This window comes from Xenia sp. Carnegie-2017, unplaced genomic scaffold (assembly GCF_021976095.1).
Source record: "Xenia sp. Carnegie-2017 unplaced genomic scaffold, XeniaSp_v1 HiC_scaffold_22, whole genome shotgun sequence".
NCBI classification, from domain to species: Eukaryota; Metazoa; Cnidaria; class Anthozoa; order Malacalcyonacea; family Xeniidae; genus Xenia; species Xenia sp. Carnegie-2017.
This window is the reverse complement of record NW_025813485.1, coordinates 14,040,926-14,058,978: the sequence shown is the minus strand read 5'-3', so window position 1 is coordinate 14,058,978 and position 18,053 is coordinate 14,040,926. Positions and strand designations below refer to the sequence as shown.

The following is an 18,053-nucleotide window of genomic DNA, read 5'->3' as shown; positions in this document are numbered from 1 at the left end:
CGCCTCCCTTTCCGAGAAGACCACGAACACGAAGGACAGCCCTCTCACTTTTTCAAAGTAATACTTCATTTATAAAGCGCGAAGTGTAACAATGTGTTGAAATGGCTGGCCTGAGTGCTTACAGGGACCAACGTTGGAAGGTATAATATTTTTCTTGTTCCACCCATGATGCGAAACAAAACAAAAATAGTTTCACAGGACAGAAATTTAATATTCATTTTCAAAACTTTCGTTTATCAGCACACGTCGAATTTAAATTGCACTTTACAGGGATCAAGGGATGAGCTAGAAGCAAAGCTGGAAAAATCTTGCACGCTCTATGTCGGTAATTTGGCATTTTACACGACAGAAGAACAAATTTACGAACTTTTTTCTAAAGCAGGGGAAGTAAAACAAGTCATCATGGGTCTTGACCGCATTAAAAAAACTCCATGTGGCTTTTGCTTTGTTGAGTATCAACCACCATTATTTTCCCTTGTTGAGTAGGGTAACTTTGTATATGAAGGACATTGCATCCTCTTAAATATTATTTCAAATTTGATTATTGGTTATAACGATGTTTGCTCACCTGCATAAGACTACATCAAAATAAACAAGAAGTGATAGTGAAATATACAACAATGCATGTGTAAGTTAGAAGTCTGCATGTTCCTTAACTTATCAGATATTATGAACGTGAAGATGCTGAAAGTGCAACAAGATACATCAATGGAACCAGACTGGATGATAGAATCGTAAGGACAGATTGGGATGTTGGGTTTGAAGAAGGCAGGCAATATGGAAGAGGAAAATCCGGAGGACAGGTCACTACATTATCTAAAATTTTGCTGTACTTATTCCTCTATTTTTATCTTTATAAATAACAATTTTACCATTCAGTTAAGAATAAATGGAGCCTAACATATTTTAAATTTTTTATTATAAGATTCGTGATGACTACAGAACCAGTTATGATCCTGGTAGAGGTGGTGTTGGCAAACAAAATATACTGGATGGAAATCTTGCAAAAACTCCATCTCAAAGTAGACCACTATGATAAATTTTATTTTTATAGATACAACTCTCCCCAAAACACTGTGAATGAATATAAATGGTAAAAATTGGCTTTAACTTTATCAACATTTAATTTTTAATCCAACCAAAAATATACAAGAGGTTCCATTGTATACATATTATGTTAGATCTACTAAGAAATATTCCCGTCTTGAATTTATCATATATTTATGTGATGACAGATAAGCATTTCATACATCTTAATTTACAACTGCTTTCTAGCACATGTAATGTACAGTATAATAAACAGCCACAATATTTGTCATTTTTCAACTGCTGACTGATCATTCTGCTGTAAAAAATTGTTTTCTCACTATGTAACGGATGCACTGCAATATCATGTTTCTTTCGCGTTTTATATCCTGAGCTAGCAACTGAATGGAAAAGCAAAAAAGTTTTCATCTGAGTATATATGCATATTGATTGTGACTTGAATAAAAGAGTTTCATGAAAGCACATGGAGTTATTTGCAGTATTGTGAAAGATAAAGAATGCTTTTGGACCGTTTATTATGTAATATTTGATCAATCTTTGATCCAAACTCACCATTTCTAACAGTGATGGTCTTGAGTATTTCCTGTTGGTTGGGTTCTAAAAAAACAATTATCATGAGCTACAATTTCTTTAGCAACTGTGTGACAGGGACTGGGATGCTGGATGCAGGGAACCCCAACTTTTTTGATGGGTAAGCAATGAGAGAAAGTCAATGTCCCCACATATGATATATAGAGTATGGTCTCATGTTATTTTGGGCCCCCACTTGTCCCTGTGTGAGTAATTAACACGAGCAAAACATATAAAGATGCTTAATTCACTTCACCTTACTCTTCACCAATAATGAATATGGTTTCATCAAAATTAATCTCAACATAGATCACTTGTACTGATGTCAATGATAATTTATATAAATAGTACTCATTATCCTCCAATGAGTTTGTTCTTATCCTCCACATGAATGTCAAAACAGGGCAAGTTGTCCTTTTTATTCATGTTAACAGGTAAAAAAGGACAATTTCAAAGTAAGAGAAAGACTAATTTGTTTGGTTTCATGTTAACATAGCCACAGTGTGGATTTTTTTAGATAGGTAGGCAAAGTTTCCAAGATGATAAGGTATTTTTGTAGCCTGTTTATGAATTTTTTCCATTTTTATGTGTTGTAAAATTTAAACGAGAAATGGGTTTACATACGGATATTGCAATTAGGTTGTTTACAAAATGTACACCACTGCCATTACAGATGGTAGATTTTTTGCACTTTACCTGCTTATGTTCTGATTTTCCTTGATTTTTCTCTTTCTTTCTCTGACCATTTGCTTGCAATTTTCCCATCTTGTTACCCTGTTGCACACAAGACGGGGATCCAGAACATCCTGAGACAGTCACACTTCTTGTTGCTGTTTCTGTAGATTTCTCATGTTCTTAAAGATATTCAAAACAACAAAAATAAAATATGTTTTCAGAAAAACTTGCATTTGGAAAAATTTTTGGGGTTAGCAAGTTACTAATTCCTCAAATTCGTAAAACAAATCTGTGATGTTACACCACAGTCACATGACCCGATTTGTTGGATCTCGCATCCTTATGAATGTGAACACATATAAAGTGAGCCCCAGACAGTCAGATCCATCAATCTCGCGAGAAATTAGACTTGAAAAAGGCTTGAAAACATGAACAAAAATATGCAAACTATACCATAAATTTACTGGATAACACAAATGGCTGCTCTCGAGACTAAAATTTTTAAACAAATATATACGAGGGAAAATTCATTTTACGAGGGAAAATTTCATTTTACCTTTTCTTAATTCTGTTATAGTATCATTTTCACCGTCACTCGAGCTTGCATAGTCCGTAGCAAGGTTCAATAATGTGTTCTTAGTTTCTGCATTTACAGCTTTGCCTGTAAATATTTAAAGCACAATGCTTCATTATGTATGTGTGTGAACAAAAATTGTCAGGAGACGTTAAGTCGTGCGGCAATTTAATGAAAAAGTCAGATCCATACCTTCGGCGGGAAATTTTTCATTGCTTGAAATGCGATCGAGACATGTATCTGACGGCTGAAGTGTTTCATTTTGTACTACCAAATTTTTGTTTCTACCAAAACAACCTCTTTGAAACTTCCATTTTTGCTTACCTTTGTATCTTGTAAAAAAAGAACAGCGGGAAACATAATTAGAAGCGAGCGACAAAATTACGAGATCATTATTTTACTCTGATATTGCTCAAAATTTCATATCAGCTAAGAATATCGAACATAAAAATTTCTTGTTCTAAAGTTATTGCTTAAAAAATTATTATATGTGTTTTCACGCAATTAAATCAACCTGAATTCTTTGATTGGAACTGTTTGACCTCTTTCCAATTTTTGTCGTTTCTCAGCCTCTTTTTTAATCAAATTTGAAGACGTCGGGTAATTTCTAAGTAGAAAAAAGCACCTGCTTATAAGTTATAACAAAAAATTTGAACTCGTTCTTAGAGATATTTACAACATAAAAATCACTCACGGCGTCAATGGAAAGCTGTTCTCTCAATACTCTTTCCGCAAGATAATTTTTTTGCTTTTAACAAAAATGGGCGAAGTGAGACTACCAAATTCAGTAAGTTCAAAGCTTACCCCCCCCCTCTCCCCAAGTTCAATTGCATGACGCAGTGCCAGCAAAAGGCATTTGCTGGTAGTTCTCCTTCAACTAAAAACGTTTCGTAAAGACTTTAAAATACAGTGAGAAACCTTTTTCTTTCTTCCCGCCATTTTGCAATTTCCTCTGGCGAGTCTAAAGTTATTTTCATTCTTCCTTCTCTGTGACACTAAAAAATCCCAAAATGTTGGTTATGGAACAATTAATTATAAAAATATGTTTGATGATTGGTGAATTTACTGGTACTTTATTTGACAACTAAAACTGCTGAGATTGCCTATACAGCCTTCTATAACAATTAGCCCAAAGTTAACAGAGCATTGCTAAGATAAATGATATTACTTGTTACAAGTGGTGCATTATGCAGCGTGGACGTCAAGAGCAGATGCATGATTTTATTTTGGGAGGGCTTAATTGTTTGGAAATGTCATAATAGCAATGACAATTTCATCAAATCACTACAGAGTTTTCTAAGCCAAGGAAGGGGTGCGCACCTATTGCACCTCCTCTAGCTCAACCCCAGGATGATGTGGGGTAAAATGGCATATATGCATATGTATGGATAAGTTGTGCCATTTTATGAAGTCTTATGATCAGTAATGAAGACTGGAGGGCCAAACTGTTTGAAAGAAAAATTATTTTAAGCAAAACAATGCTCATTTTCATTATTAAAACAGAGCAATCAAATTATGCAACATTAATTATAAGAAGAAAAACACAAAATTTGCAAAAGTATGTCTTTATACATGAAAAAAAGGAATTTAAGCTTTGAACAGTAGCAAATGTGAAAAACATTCCCACATACCTTTATCTCATGTAATTTCATCATTTTCTTTGAAGCAGTGAAAGAGCAATTGGGATAACTACACTAAAAGTCATGATAAGTACTAAGATACATTTAAAATAGTAAAAACTCTCGATAAATTCACAAACTATAACACGATGTCCGGCATGAGCACTAAGTGACCAAGGCTATTTGGATCATGAAAAGACTTTTTACAAGGATCACAGGGGAGTTTTTGTAAAAAACTGATGTAAAAGCACTGCCCTTTCTACATTGAAAACAATTACGACTTTCTGTTTTAAGACTTCAAATTCAGCATACATGTGAAACATACAAATGTAACTACTCCAAGAAAACAATAAAGACATTGTGGATTGGGCATAATAAAGGGTATGGGTATGGTCCTTATGGATACCATGGCTTTCATAAAAATTTTAACAATAAGTCATACCAGATTTTTTGATAAAACACTCTGCTTATGCTGCTTATCATCACAGTTTTCATCCAAATATTGCTGAACAGCAACCTGTGACGAATGCCCTTTCAAAAATTGCAGTCTTGGTACAGCTGGTGTTACATAACATGAATAATTGATTTGAGGTAGAGGAAATAAATGTCTTATGCCCATCTGATTACAACCATTCGGATCATATGGTGAAAAACCCGAACTTGGTCCGTAAGAAGGTATAGACAAGAACGGTGATGCGGAATGACGATTCATGGCAGTAAATGAGATCGATACTTTCTTTCAAACGAGACTATGCAGTCTATGCTCAAGTAACAAAAATTAATCATAAACAACCACGATCGTGGTGTTGCCGTGTTGTTGTTACCAGTACCCACAAGATATATTCCTAATCTTCATAATCCCTATGCCTACAAAAACTACCACCATTCCAGACATTGACCACGTGTGTGACACTAAGTGAGCCCGCGATTTTGAGGAACACCAAAATATTGAGTCTGACTTTGACATTTTGTATTGTCAATATTATGTCGCATATATTGTCGTAGTAAGTAGTACTCCTGTACATTACATTGAAAGGTTAAAAAAACTCTCAACTGCAAATAACAGTCAAACAGCTAATCTGCTACTTAATGGTGAAAAAATTACGTTAACTGTGTATACTCTTAGCAAGACCTACGTGATGAAATCTTCCAAGTCTTCCACATGGGTGAATAAAACTTAATTAGAATGTAGGCTAGCGCTTTAATTTATCAGAGAAAATGACTATAACACGATTTCTATCACATATTGGAATTCGTCATCCGTCAAAAAAGATTATTTCTTATCTGGTTGCTGTCACATTCATGTTTTACATTGGACTTTATCCATTGATGTCTACCATTACAGAAAAACGTCGTTCATTATCAATAGTGAATGCCGCTGAAGAGAATCACAAAATATTTTTCAAAAGAAAGAAAGTCACAGCATTTTTATTTGTTTTAGTTTTGACTGGACCAAAAAATTTTGATCGTAGGAATGCCATGCGGTCAACTTGGTTAAACCTGACAGAACTACCATCTATTGGTAGGAAATTTGTCATTGGTACAGCAGACTTAAGCAGTGATGCAGAAATAAAACTAAATGAAGAACAAAGTCAACATAATGACCTGGTGTATCTACCAAATTTGAAAGACGACTACAGTAAACTTACTTTAAAGTTACTATATGCTCTGACTTGGATGAATGAGAATATTGAATACTCCTTCCTATTAAAAGTTGATGATGATACTTTTGCAAGATTAGACATTATCTTGCAAGAACTCAATACAAAATATTTTGGGCTTCATAATCTCTATTGGGGTTTTCATCGTGGGGATGCAAGAGTGAAATATGCCGGGCGATGGGCAGAACTTAAATGGAAATTATGTGATCGATATTTGCCATATGCACTAGGTGGTGGTTACATTTTGTCCATGAAGCTTGTGCAGTTTATTGCTAATACCTCATCAATGCTAGAACTATATAACAGTGAAGATGTTTCATTAGGTGTGTTCATATGTTTCATTGCTTTACTTCTTGTAAAAATTGTTGCAAATGGCCTAAATATATAACAGTTTATAGCAGAAACTTTTTTACTAACATCAAAAGGGGTTGTCAGGCCTGCACCTTTGCCTTTGAGCATAGCTCATATATATATATATAATTTGATGAAAATAGAAATGCGCATTTCTTTTTTAGGAGCTTGGCTCAGTCCACTAAAACTGACAAGGGTTCATGATGTGAGATTTGACACAGAATGGAAGACACGTGGTTGTAGAAATGTTCACATTATCAGTCACAAACAGTCTATACAAGATATGCATCAAAAGTTTGCACAGCTAAAAAATAATGGCAAACTTTGCATAACAGAAACTTCAATAAGACCATCTTACATCTATTCATGGAATGGTCCTCCATCACAATGTTGTGTTAGAAGATATGGCATTCCCTGATAATCATCAAATGTTAACTTTGTGTCTTTTTTAATGAAAGAAACATCAATAAGACTGTGTTACATCTATTCATGTAATGTTCCTTCATCACAATGTTGTGTTAGAAAATATGGCATTCCTTGATAACCAACAAATGCTAACTTTTTGTCGCTTTTTAATAAAAGAAACATCAATAAGACTATCTTACATCTATTCATGTAATGTTCCTCCATCACAATGTAGTGTTAGAAGATAAGGCATTCCTTGATAAGAAACATAAAGTAAGTAAATTCAGGCTGCGTGCAGGCTATATATGTTGACTTTGTATCTTTTTTTATGTCAAAATACTGAATTTCCACATTCCTTAACCATATCGTCGTATAGATTTCAGATTGATGTGAGAATTATTTAAATAACAGGTAGCGCTGTTGAAAACATTAGTGTATAAAGTTGTTTAACATAGTAATGTAATGTTAATTGATATCGCGACCGAGAGAGAGAAAAGTTAACGCCTTTTCATTCTTGCCTACTTTTTCGTTGCTTCGGTTTCTATTTCGGTTAATAACTTATTATTGTGCACAACGTATAATGAAGGGCAAAAGCTGCATTTTTCATATTTTTTCCTACAAATTGTTCGCAGACTTGCGACAAAACTTGCAATTCCAGCACAATTATTGAATACATTTTCGCAATTAAAACTTACTTCGTTTGATAATGAGCATTATCCTGGTTAAATATAACAAATGCGTCAATGGCATGACGTCAAAACAGTAATTATCACATTTTAGCTTTTAAATTTGACGTGCTAAATATAGCCTTAATACAAATCCGACTTTGTCTGAAGAAACGAAAATACAGTAATCAAGCCCTGCCACAATTACGTAATTCGGCCGGAAGAACATTACACACCCAACAACATTTTATAGTTGTTCTTATCTTCATAAAATTAGTTTCAATTTCAGTCGCTGCTTTGACGTCCGGTTTAAGGTTCTTAGTTTACCAACAAAAACCTTAATAGCGTCATACATGCGGGAGTCATACAGTTTTTTCTTAATCGAAAAATGGCCCAGTCAGTAAAATGAGTGGGAAAAGGATTGAGACCATCTGTGATATTGTACAACACACATTGTTCATAAGTACTTCTTATCTTGTCTAATATCTACTCAATGTGACAACACGTTAAAGCTTCAATGTTTTATTATCTAAGATAAATATTCTGAAGAATAAATAATAACATCGAACAGCATAAAAAGATAAATACATTTATACACACACGTATATATATATATATATTATATCTTTTCGCTGTACCGAAGTCCTCTCCCATTTTTAAGATTAATGAGAAAGCTGAGTGATTACAAAGAGATCGTTCTGTTCACTCAACATCTAGAGAATGATTCGCCCTGAATTTGAAAAAAAATTTTTTTACAAAATTAGGATTGTTCAACGAGACGTTATTTTTTCTGTTTTCGTAGCAACGCCAACTGTATAATTGAGGATGCAAATTTTACTGTTCAGCTTTTACCCCCTGGTTCGTTTGGGTTAACTTGGACATTTTAATTCATCATTTTGCGAAAATGACAACGTTTTCACACAGAAACAAGACTTGCTTTCCCAAGACCCATTCTTTGATTGGATTCATCATTATCTTCATACTCTTGTATAGTTGGCAACAAGCCACAAGATCCTGCTGTCGTCTTACTCGACTTCACATCGTGACATTTAAACAAATTTAGCCAAGTATCCCTTTCTTCTTTCGTATTCGCTTCAAACGTCAACCACGAAGGTCCTTTTCCAATGCGCTCTTTCTTAGAAGAAAATGTAAAACTCTTGTCACCCAAGCATTGAACATTGCAATCATTAAGTGCAAGATATGCTGCTTTGGCTCCATCTAGGACTTTCAAGCGCCTGTCTGGTGTAAACACAGCAAATGGACAGGAACTATTACGATATACAGTGACAGATAGTCGCTGTTTAAATCCCTCTCCGTCGCTTTTTAACCACAACGTTCCAGTTTTTACCTCGTTCATCATTGCTTTATTGCTGTTTCACTGCTTATTAAACTGAATGTTTGAAGTATCTCACGTCTGTTGGTCTCCAATTTCTGTCTCCTTCTAATTCATAAACAATCACCACTGCCACGTCAAGTCAAGTGACCTTTATAATATAGCCTCTCGAAAGCAGAGAAATGTGAAAGGAAGTCTACATGTACGATAATAATCACAATAGGCGTAAGAAACCATTCAAAGGGCGCAAATTTAACCAATAGAATGCTTTTATTTGAACATTGTCTTTGTGACGTCACGAGCTCATTATTTATAGTGCCATCATATAAAAGTGATGACTGTGATGACTGAGATTATATGTTTGTATTCAAGTACTTTCATAAGTCTCAAATCTCGCAATGTTTTTGTTTGACAAGGCAATTTCCGCGATAATAAAACTTCATTTTCGACTTTTCAACATTGCTAAAGTCGAAGTGTGCGCCAAACATCTTCTAGCTTTCGACTTCGTATCCTGTTTGCAAATCGTGACGAGCAACCAAAATAGCAGTGACAGGCCATTGCAGGCACACGAGCACAGCCCACACAAGTAAAAACAAGTATAGCCATAAAGTCAACAATATTTATGAGTATTACATCAAAAACAAAGACTAGTGAAATTGCCAGTCGTTATTGGTTTTGGTTTGGGGGTGTGAGTCAGAGTTGAACATTATCAGGCTCCTACGCCCAAAAAGAAATTTGATATTTTGAACTGAAATCAAAAATGTCTTTAATAACAGAGCGTGGATGAGAAAGTGGATTAAGTTAGTAAGGAAATGAAAAAATGAATTGCACCAACAACGCATTTCTCAGCAAACTTATTTTTGCTAAATTCTTCATTAAACTGTGATTTAAAAAAAAATTTAAATGGCTATGGGCGTAGGAGGTTCGATAACTGCCTATTCATGTATGCCAACAACATAAGTAAAAATGAAAGTCCTCATATTGATAATTCCCAACGTTCACAGAAAATCACACTACTTTCGTATTTTAATTTTTTAACTGTGTTGTCCTAATGTTGCATATAGTTTCATACACTTAATCCATAATCTTATGGGCTATGTTTATAACTTTAAGGCAGAGGTTGTTGTAATTGGATTACGACACGCAATTTATTATACATAAACGTTGTTTATTGAAGAAATAATCGCGTATCAGCTCAACCATTACTTACACCGGAATATAAAACTTTCGAATCATTTATTCTCAGGAAATTACATGTTTCCACGGCATCCTTATAAGTAGATGCGGTGTGCAGAGTGTAAAACATCAGGCTGTATTTGGAAACTCAAATATTTACAGCGTGTTTGACGTGAATTGATTTAAATCTCTTGTCCCTATGAATTTATTTTTAAATTGTGTGTCACTCATCATGTTTACAATGAAGAAAATTCCAAATTCATTATTTGAACATAAAATGGCCAGTGGAGTAGCAAGCACGTACGTAAGCTTGGTTTGGTCGTGTTATTTAAATAAAGATCATTACCATCAGCTGTTTACACACCGAAATATCTACATGTAACACGACCAAACTTGCAGGCGGCGTAGGCCAGACGTAGGCCCACGCTATGCATGGTTCGCTCACCGCGCTCACGTATGTCGTAATTTGTTGTATAAATATCTACCCAGCTATTTATTTTACGCTTCCTTTTTATATATGTTTTTGCCATCTTGATGGGTTTCGTTGAAAACTGCTATTTCTTTGCAAAATTCTTAATGATATGAAAAAATCAGTAAGTCATGTTTTTATGGACAAATATTATATTTAATTTGACAACAGGTCATACTCGCATCTTGTTCATCAGGCAATTAAGATTATGTCACGCAATTGCCGATTTGTATTTATCGATATTTCGGTCGATGATTGAGAAATGATTGCAGCTGGTGGAAATAATAATTGTTTACTCATAAAACGTCGTTTCTATGGTCACAAGTACAACAAAAAAATAATTATGTATTGTCAAGCACAGTACAACTTGGAATCACAGTAGAGAATGAAAAAAAAGGGTCAGTTAAAGTTACTGTGAGTGGTATAATGTTTAAACGTAAGTTAGAGTGGCAAAGAGGGCTAATTTCTTACAAAGTAAGCAAGACATCTACAACTCTTCTGACTCTTCTCATATCAAATACAATATTCTCATATCAAGAGAAATGCCAGGATAATCGACACTTTCTCCCATTTTACAAAAACAACTTTCCATTAATGCAAAGTGATCTAAAAGTCAGATCCTCGCTCTCAAGCACTCCTTGTTTTAGCTGCAGCAACGGCGTGCAACTACAGTACAAAGAACAAACACTCTTTCTTCAAGATACACGGACGAAAGAACTTGCTCATAGCGAGATAAGATATTTGAAAGAAAAAGAACTCGAAGAACCACATTTGGGTCACGTATTTCATCGTGTGAAATTCAATGTCTAAAGGCACAAAAAGTAGCTTTGACATTTTCAAATGGTACAATAATAATGTTATGAAAATGGAACACACAAAAAAACATGTTATTTTCATCATATAGATCAAGTCAGCTTATGGAGCACAGTTTCTTGGACATGTAAAAATAAGAAATGAATAAACAATCAAGAAAAAAATGCTCATTCTCTTACATCATTCCTCGTACAGGAAGAAAATTTTTCATCATATATGTTAAATTAATGACTGTTAAAATTCGAAGTAGTCGTTTTCTAAATAGCTAAAACAAAGTACAAAAACATGTTTTTGTGTGACATATTAATAATTCAAATTCAAATAAACACGTAAAGTAGCTATGCAAATTTTCAAACGGAGAGGATAAGGCTCTGAGCATAGACAAGTTGACAAAGCATTTCTTCGTAGACAATTTTTCAGTACTTAAAGTTTCAGCAACTTTTTAAAGAATCCGGCAAAAAAATCAAATATGGAATGTAAAAGAATTGAGGTTCATGAAGAAGAAGAAGCTGTTGTTCCAAAGTCCATCAACAATTCACGCATATTCAAAGCGATTACGTCGGGCGAAAGTAAGTTGATTCAACAATACAACGACAAGACTATATTCCGTTATGAAAACCGCGATGAAGAAGGTACTATAGTTGTCTTTGCGGAAAAAATACCATATCTGTCGGGAAGAACAGAAAAAGTTGATTTCAGTTGGCATAAAGTGGTGACCAGTTATACTCTACACGACAAAAAGAATCATAGGAAACAAGTAAAGTGATGACCATTTCATTTAGCAAATTTAAAGAAATTCCTCAGAGCCTCTGAACTACCTAAGCCTCAAAGCAGAAAAATAAAGAGAATCAACAATGGAACAGAGATTAATTGAGAAATGATGTGTGTGAAAATTGAAAAATAAAAAAACTTTATAGACTAGGAACAAGAGGAAAGGAACAAGTCGTTAATCATCACTCTGCCATATTCTTAATTCGTTAAATGACACTTCACAAAAGTTCTTTAAACATGCTAAATACGTCAAAAGGCCTTAATGTGTTTTATATAGCTCATAATCGTATATGAGAATTTTAAGCTAAGCATGCACAACAACAGTTTATTTACATAAAGCTCAGATAATGAGTTTGTTGTGAATAAAGAGAACGCGAAATTTCATTCAAGATGGTCTGCGAATCATAAGAAACTGAAATCACTGAGAGTACTCCAGTTCTTTTTTAAATTAATTCAAACGACAAATATATTAGCACTTGCTTCAGGAAACTTTTCAATAGTTTTCCAACTATTTATCAAAGCTCATACTATGGCAGAACATAGAGATCGATCAAAATGTATAGTCTCTATACTTGGAATAAACAACTTCCTTGTACAATCATTTTATATATAAATAAAGGAAATAAATTTACGAATTCTCTAAAACTCTCTGATTCTATTGACAAAATTCTCGCTTGTTACTGTACAATCTGCTAGCTCAATTAAGGTGATAACCAGAAACGAATTAGCTACAAAAGCAAGTCGCTAGGCATGAGCAACCTTATCTTGTTCTATCTCCTCTTGTCTTTTACGAATTTCTTCATTCATCCTTTGAATACGTAAGATCTTGGCATCCAGCTCAGTTTCTTTATAGTTTTTTACTTCAGTTACTTTGTGCACATCTCTTCTATTGTCATGTTTATATTCGTCATAATCACGATTTCTTTCAACTTTTTTCACTCCTTGTTTTATTGCCATTTGAGCATCTTCACTTTTGTTTATATCTTTATTCGTTCCCAGTCTTGACCGTAAATCAAAATCAGGTTTAGTAACTGAAACGATAGAATAGTGACATTAAGCAAAATAACTTTTGCCAGCAGTAGTTCAAAAATCACTGAAGGACTCTTATAAAGAATAATACACACATAAATTTTAAAATAGTTGATGAAGGATGATAAAAAGAATGGCTTTCAAACTAATTCGAAGAACCCAAACCACGGATTATGTAAATCCAAGGCTCGGACACAGAGATTACACACTAAATCCAAAATCAAAAATAAATGAGGAAAAATTACCATTGATTTTCTTTGATTTCTCTTCTGGTCTTTCAGATTTCCTACGTTCACGCGACAGTTTCATTTTTCCTTTTTCAATTTCATGAACACCGGCACTATGTTTAGATACATCATTTTTTTCTGAAAAAACATTTTTCTTGACCTCAGATGATCTTATAGTCATGCGTGATGCATGCGTAATGCGATCTTTACCACCCAGTCGCGGCTCTTTTGATCTATCTAGATGTTGACTTCGATCCCTAAACGCCACACGACGATCACTCCTCGATGGCCCACCGAAGGGAATGTGAGGTGACCTGCCATACATAAACCTTGAATTTTTTTCGCCTCTAGATCGTATTCCATGTCGACTTGCAGGTCTATTAAGACCATAACGGTCATTTTGGTGCAAGGACCGCCGTCCATCTGGTGAATATCGGCGATTCTTGGAAGACCAATGATTTCTAGAGGATTGTCCAGGAGATGTCGCATCTTTGGGCGACCGCTTGGGTGATCGAATTCGCTTTGACACCACTGATCTTACATTGTTTTTGGTTCTGGAACTACCAGACGAATATGAATAAAAACTAGAATTACTGGAACTTTCAGAGCCACTATCGGAATCAGAATACGAACCAGAACTACTATGGGTCTCACTGGACGATCTTGAAGATGATGAAGAAGCAGAATATGAAGATGATCTCGAAGAGTTGGATAAATTAGACGAGTCCGATTCTGACCCAATGCTAGTTTTATCATAAATAACCTGAGAATTAGATTTCTCGAATGAAATCTTTAAATTCTTTTTTGTCTTTCGTGAATTTTCTCTTTGTGTGTTGGCCTTTTCCGGGGATTCATTACGTTTAGTCTGCTTCATAATAACACGGCTACTTTTCTTGAAATGTTCAGAAGTTTTCTCATCCTCGGGGTTTTTTAACTTTTCTCCCGTTTCATTTAATGCAAGAGTGCTTTTCTCATTGCTAATTACGTTTTCTGTTTCTACATTTACATCATAGTTTTTATGTTGTGTTGCCCTCTCGTTCATCAAGTTTTCTTCTTTATTTTCCTTCTCACTATCAATGTTTTGTAAATTATTTTCAAGACAGTTTTTGTCTTCGTTCTCCGACATATTTTCTTCATTATCACTCACTATTTCATGTTCAATGACATCGTGCCCGCTAGAAACAGTTTTAACACACTGTACATCGGGTTCGCTTTCTAAAATCTCGTCTTCGTTTTCAGTATCGACTGAGCTACTTATTTCAACGTTGTTTTCCCCATCTTCAGCATTATCAATTTTGGCATCTTCATCCATGCTCTGAGTTGTCTTTATATCGGTCTGTATTTCATCTTTAACATCAATAATCCTCTTCTTATATTCATTGTGCTCTATACCATAATCATCCTTTCTGTTCAAAATAATGCGCACATCCAAACTAGTTTCTTCCCCAGTTTGTGAGAAGGCTTTCTTCTCCTGCTTGACTTTGATGCCTGAGAAAATTCTTATGTCGGATGTCTTTTCAGGTAAACTGTGAGGACTGGTCTGTAACCTTGGTTTTTTTACTTCATAGCTATCCATAGCAGCGCGAGGCCATGATGAATCATTATCTTGGCTTGAAGAGAGTATGCTTTCTTGAAAACAGTTTCTATCACTAATTATTCTTTTGTTCAAATTAATTTTTCTTTTAAATGTATCTTGGTCAGCATCAGTATTGATAATGTTCCGTGAATTTTTTAACGTCACCTTTCTTTTAAACATCTGTAGATAATTTGAGTTTTTACATATTTAGTTTATAAATTCATTATGTTGCCATATGCACATTGAAGTTGAAAAATCACAAAAAATATATGCATTAAAATGCTTATTCAAATATGAAAAGATAAATACTCACTTGAAAAATCACAAAATGAAAATGTTCTTACTTCTTAGCATCTTTGGATGAATTAGATCTTGCCCTCTATCCCCAAACTACTCATTACCCCTCCTCTTCCATTTATTTTGTAAAATCTCATTCAAAATAACGAAGATGTTTTTTAATGCTTTGACTTTAACATGGTTTACATACCTTCTCTCTTTTAACACCAAATCTTTACTCTTGTTTTAGATAGTAAAATGATTTCCATGCAAATAGTTTGTACAAAGCGGTAAAACTCTAATGAAAAGTAGAAGAAAAATGTCAAGACATTTGTCAGAAAAAAAAACACAGATGCTACACCCCCAACCCAATTTAAAAAGGTGAAGCTTTGCAACTGATCTTAAAGATACCACCTTTTTTTTTAGATTAAAGGTTTTTAACAATTGCTTTCAGCATCAATACATAATTTATATTTTGGTTAGTTTATCTAGAAAATTTTATCAAAAAATTACCAAGTATTTATGAGATTTGCCATCAATTACCATAGTTGTGTATACATTGAGATGCAAATATTTTTTTAAATATGCTAAGCTATATGTACATAACATCAACAGCAAAGATTATGGATGTTTAGCCATCTGGTCAGAGATCCAAATGTTCAATGTCTGGATGGTAAAATACAGACACTATAATTTTGACAAAATGGAAAGTCTTTGAAGTCAACTTTTCATACATTCATCATTGCAGCTGTGCTTAATAGTATAACAGAGCCAGGAACATTTTTGTCATGGTTTTTACATGAAAATTAACTCAAAAAAATGCTGCACAACACTTCATAGTCAAAAATGTGTGATCTTCATCAAATGCATCTTGATAATGCCATACTATTTCTGCGAAATATTTTTGAAAGCTTTGTGGAATTTCAACATTTCCATAAAATTTAACCTGTAACCTCACAATAATGAATAGTTCTCCCACACAAAACCAGGAAAATTGCATAAAGCATCTAAAAAAATTATGTTTAGAATTGTACGTGCTTAGCCACTTTATAATATGTTAAATTAGGGTGGCATTCTAAACGCGTTGGAAAAAATATATATATAACACATGGCTTGTTGCCGATGACGATGTCAATTTGTCAACGAACTACTGGGAAGTTATTTCAAGTGAAATCAATAACTTACTTTGCTCTTTCATTTTCTTTGATGTTTACATGATATACACACTAGAATTCACGAACATAGGCGAGAAAGAAAATAAAGAAATGGTAGTTTAAATTACTTTAAAAAAGCACACACAGCAATAAACACTATCTGTTTCTTACGGTGTTGATAACAACAGCGCATGCGTACAGCACAAAAAAAGTTAAGGAAAGGGGGGAGCGTGTAGGGCGATGAATCCATGGTGATCCATATGGGTGAATGCAGAGCCCTCTATAGTATAATACTATAGAGGGCTCTGGGTGAATGGGGTGAATTGCTAAAAGCCACCCATTTCTATTGTCAAACAATTGGCTAGGCTAGTTACAGCTTCAATGATACAAGCCTTCATACGTAACACGTTCATTTCTAAACATTTCGTTAGAGTTGCAACCATATGATGTTGTTAAGTGTAATAACTTTCATAAACGTGATGATGCAAGCAAAATGTTTCAAAATGTTTTAGGACAGAGACTCAGAGTGCATGCTGTGTATAATAACATTTAATGAGATGGCACAAATGTGAAGATATGTATAGATAGATCAACGAGCTGCGTTTTGCACACAAAAATTCTGCATTTCCTCAAATTAGCCCCAGCGCCATTTTAGCCTCCCCTCAGCCCCGTTCTTCATTCTTAAAATTGCATACCTATGCAAAAAGTATCCTACGCACAAACTTAACTAAAAATAGCAAGAGCAAGCACTAAAAAAACAACTAACCAGTAACCTAGGCTTAGGAAATGAATTATAGCTGCTAAGTTTAAATTCGTTTAAATTCGTTTTTGTTTCATCAGCATCAGCAACTTTACCGCAATCGAATACTACAACTACAACTTTTAATTTCGGTACTAGCTATCGTACTAACGTATCTCTATGCAAATAAAGCAGGTAGATGAGTAAATATTAATCTGATTCAATAATAAGTTGTTTTTTCCTTGGTCATGAGATCTTATTTGACAAATCTGAAATCTTCAAAATCTCAAATTATCTTTTCCAGGAAATTGCATTAGCAGTATTACGAGCCGTATGATTTTACAAAGAAAGATGGTTTGAAAACAAAAAAACGCGAGTGAAAACTACCGTCAATTTTGGCAACAACTCAAGAGATCAATAAAGAAGAAGCGAAACTGCTGTAAAACTGCAGTATAGGTAAGTTCGTGCTCAGTGTTTACCAATCTTTCGACACTGCTGTAAAACTGCAGTATAGGTAAGTTCGTGCTCAGTGTTTACCAATCTTTCGACACTGCTGTAAAACTGCAGTATAGGTAAGTTCGTGCTCAGTGTTTACCAGTCTTTCGACACTGCTGTAAAACTGCAGTATAGGTAAGTTCGTGCTCAGTGTTTACCAGTCTTTTAACACTGCTGTAAAACTGCAGTATAGGTAAGTTCGTGCTCAGTGTTTACTAATCTTTCGACACTGCTGTAAAACTGCAGTATAGGTAAGTTCGTGCTCAGTGTTTACCAGTCTTTCGACACTGCTGTAAAACTGCAGTATATGTAAGTTCGTGCTCAGTGTTTACCAGTCTTTCGACACTGCTGTAAAACTGCAGTATAGGTAAGTTCGTGCTCAGTGTTTACCAATCTTTCGACACTGCTGTAAAACTCCAGTATAGGTA

The 18,053-nt window shown here is 34.5% G+C and overlaps 4 protein-coding genes across 4 annotated transcripts; 2 read left to right on the top strand and 2 right to left on the bottom strand.

The window, feature by feature from the left end:
• The first annotated feature begins 14 nt into the window (after positions 1-14).
• Positions 15-1,326, top strand: LOC124446398 (nuclear cap-binding protein subunit 2-like). Its single transcript, XM_046997242.1, has 4 exons — positions 15-140; positions 271-452; positions 665-803; positions 926-1,326. The coding sequence occupies exons 1-4, from the start codon at positions 102-104 to the stop codon at positions 1,034-1,036; spliced, it is 471 nt and encodes a 156-aa protein (XP_046853198.1). The 5' UTR covers positions 15-101; the 3' UTR covers positions 1,037-1,326.
• On the bottom strand, positions 1,106-5,363 carry LOC124446397 (nuclear fragile X mental retardation-interacting protein 1-like). The gene is made up of 9 exons (XM_046997241.1): positions 4,928-5,363; positions 4,498-4,560; positions 3,785-3,861; positions 3,381-3,473; positions 3,059-3,198; positions 2,849-2,953; positions 2,314-2,471; positions 1,600-1,644; positions 1,106-1,427 (listed from the first exon to the last, which is right to left on the bottom strand). Exons 1-9 carry the CDS (start codon positions 5,195-5,197, stop codon positions 1,338-1,340), a joined length of 1,041 nt encoding a protein of 346 aa, XP_046853197.1. The 5' UTR covers positions 5,198-5,363; the 3' UTR covers positions 1,106-1,337.
• Positions 5,364-5,465: 102 nt separating this feature from the next.
• Positions 5,466-7,204, top strand: LOC124446513 (beta-1,3-galactosyltransferase 6-like). The gene is made up of 2 exons (XM_046997351.1): positions 5,466-6,469; positions 6,662-7,204. Exons 1-2 carry the CDS (start codon positions 5,704-5,706, stop codon positions 6,913-6,915), a joined length of 1,020 nt encoding a protein of 339 aa, XP_046853307.1. The 5' UTR covers positions 5,466-5,703; the 3' UTR covers positions 6,916-7,204.
• A 5,100-nt stretch (positions 7,205-12,304) lies between these two features.
• LOC124446526 (arginine/serine-rich protein PNISR-like) lies at positions 12,305-16,579 on the bottom strand. Its single transcript, XM_046997368.1, has 4 exons — positions 16,423-16,579; positions 15,449-15,535; positions 13,404-15,141; positions 12,305-13,160 (listed from the first exon to the last, which is right to left on the bottom strand). Exons 3-4 carry the CDS (start codon positions 15,139-15,141, stop codon positions 12,874-12,876), a joined length of 2,025 nt encoding a protein of 674 aa, XP_046853324.1. The 5' UTR covers positions 15,449-15,535; positions 16,423-16,579; the 3' UTR covers positions 12,305-12,873.
• Between the last annotated feature and the right edge of the window lie 1,474 nt (positions 16,580-18,053).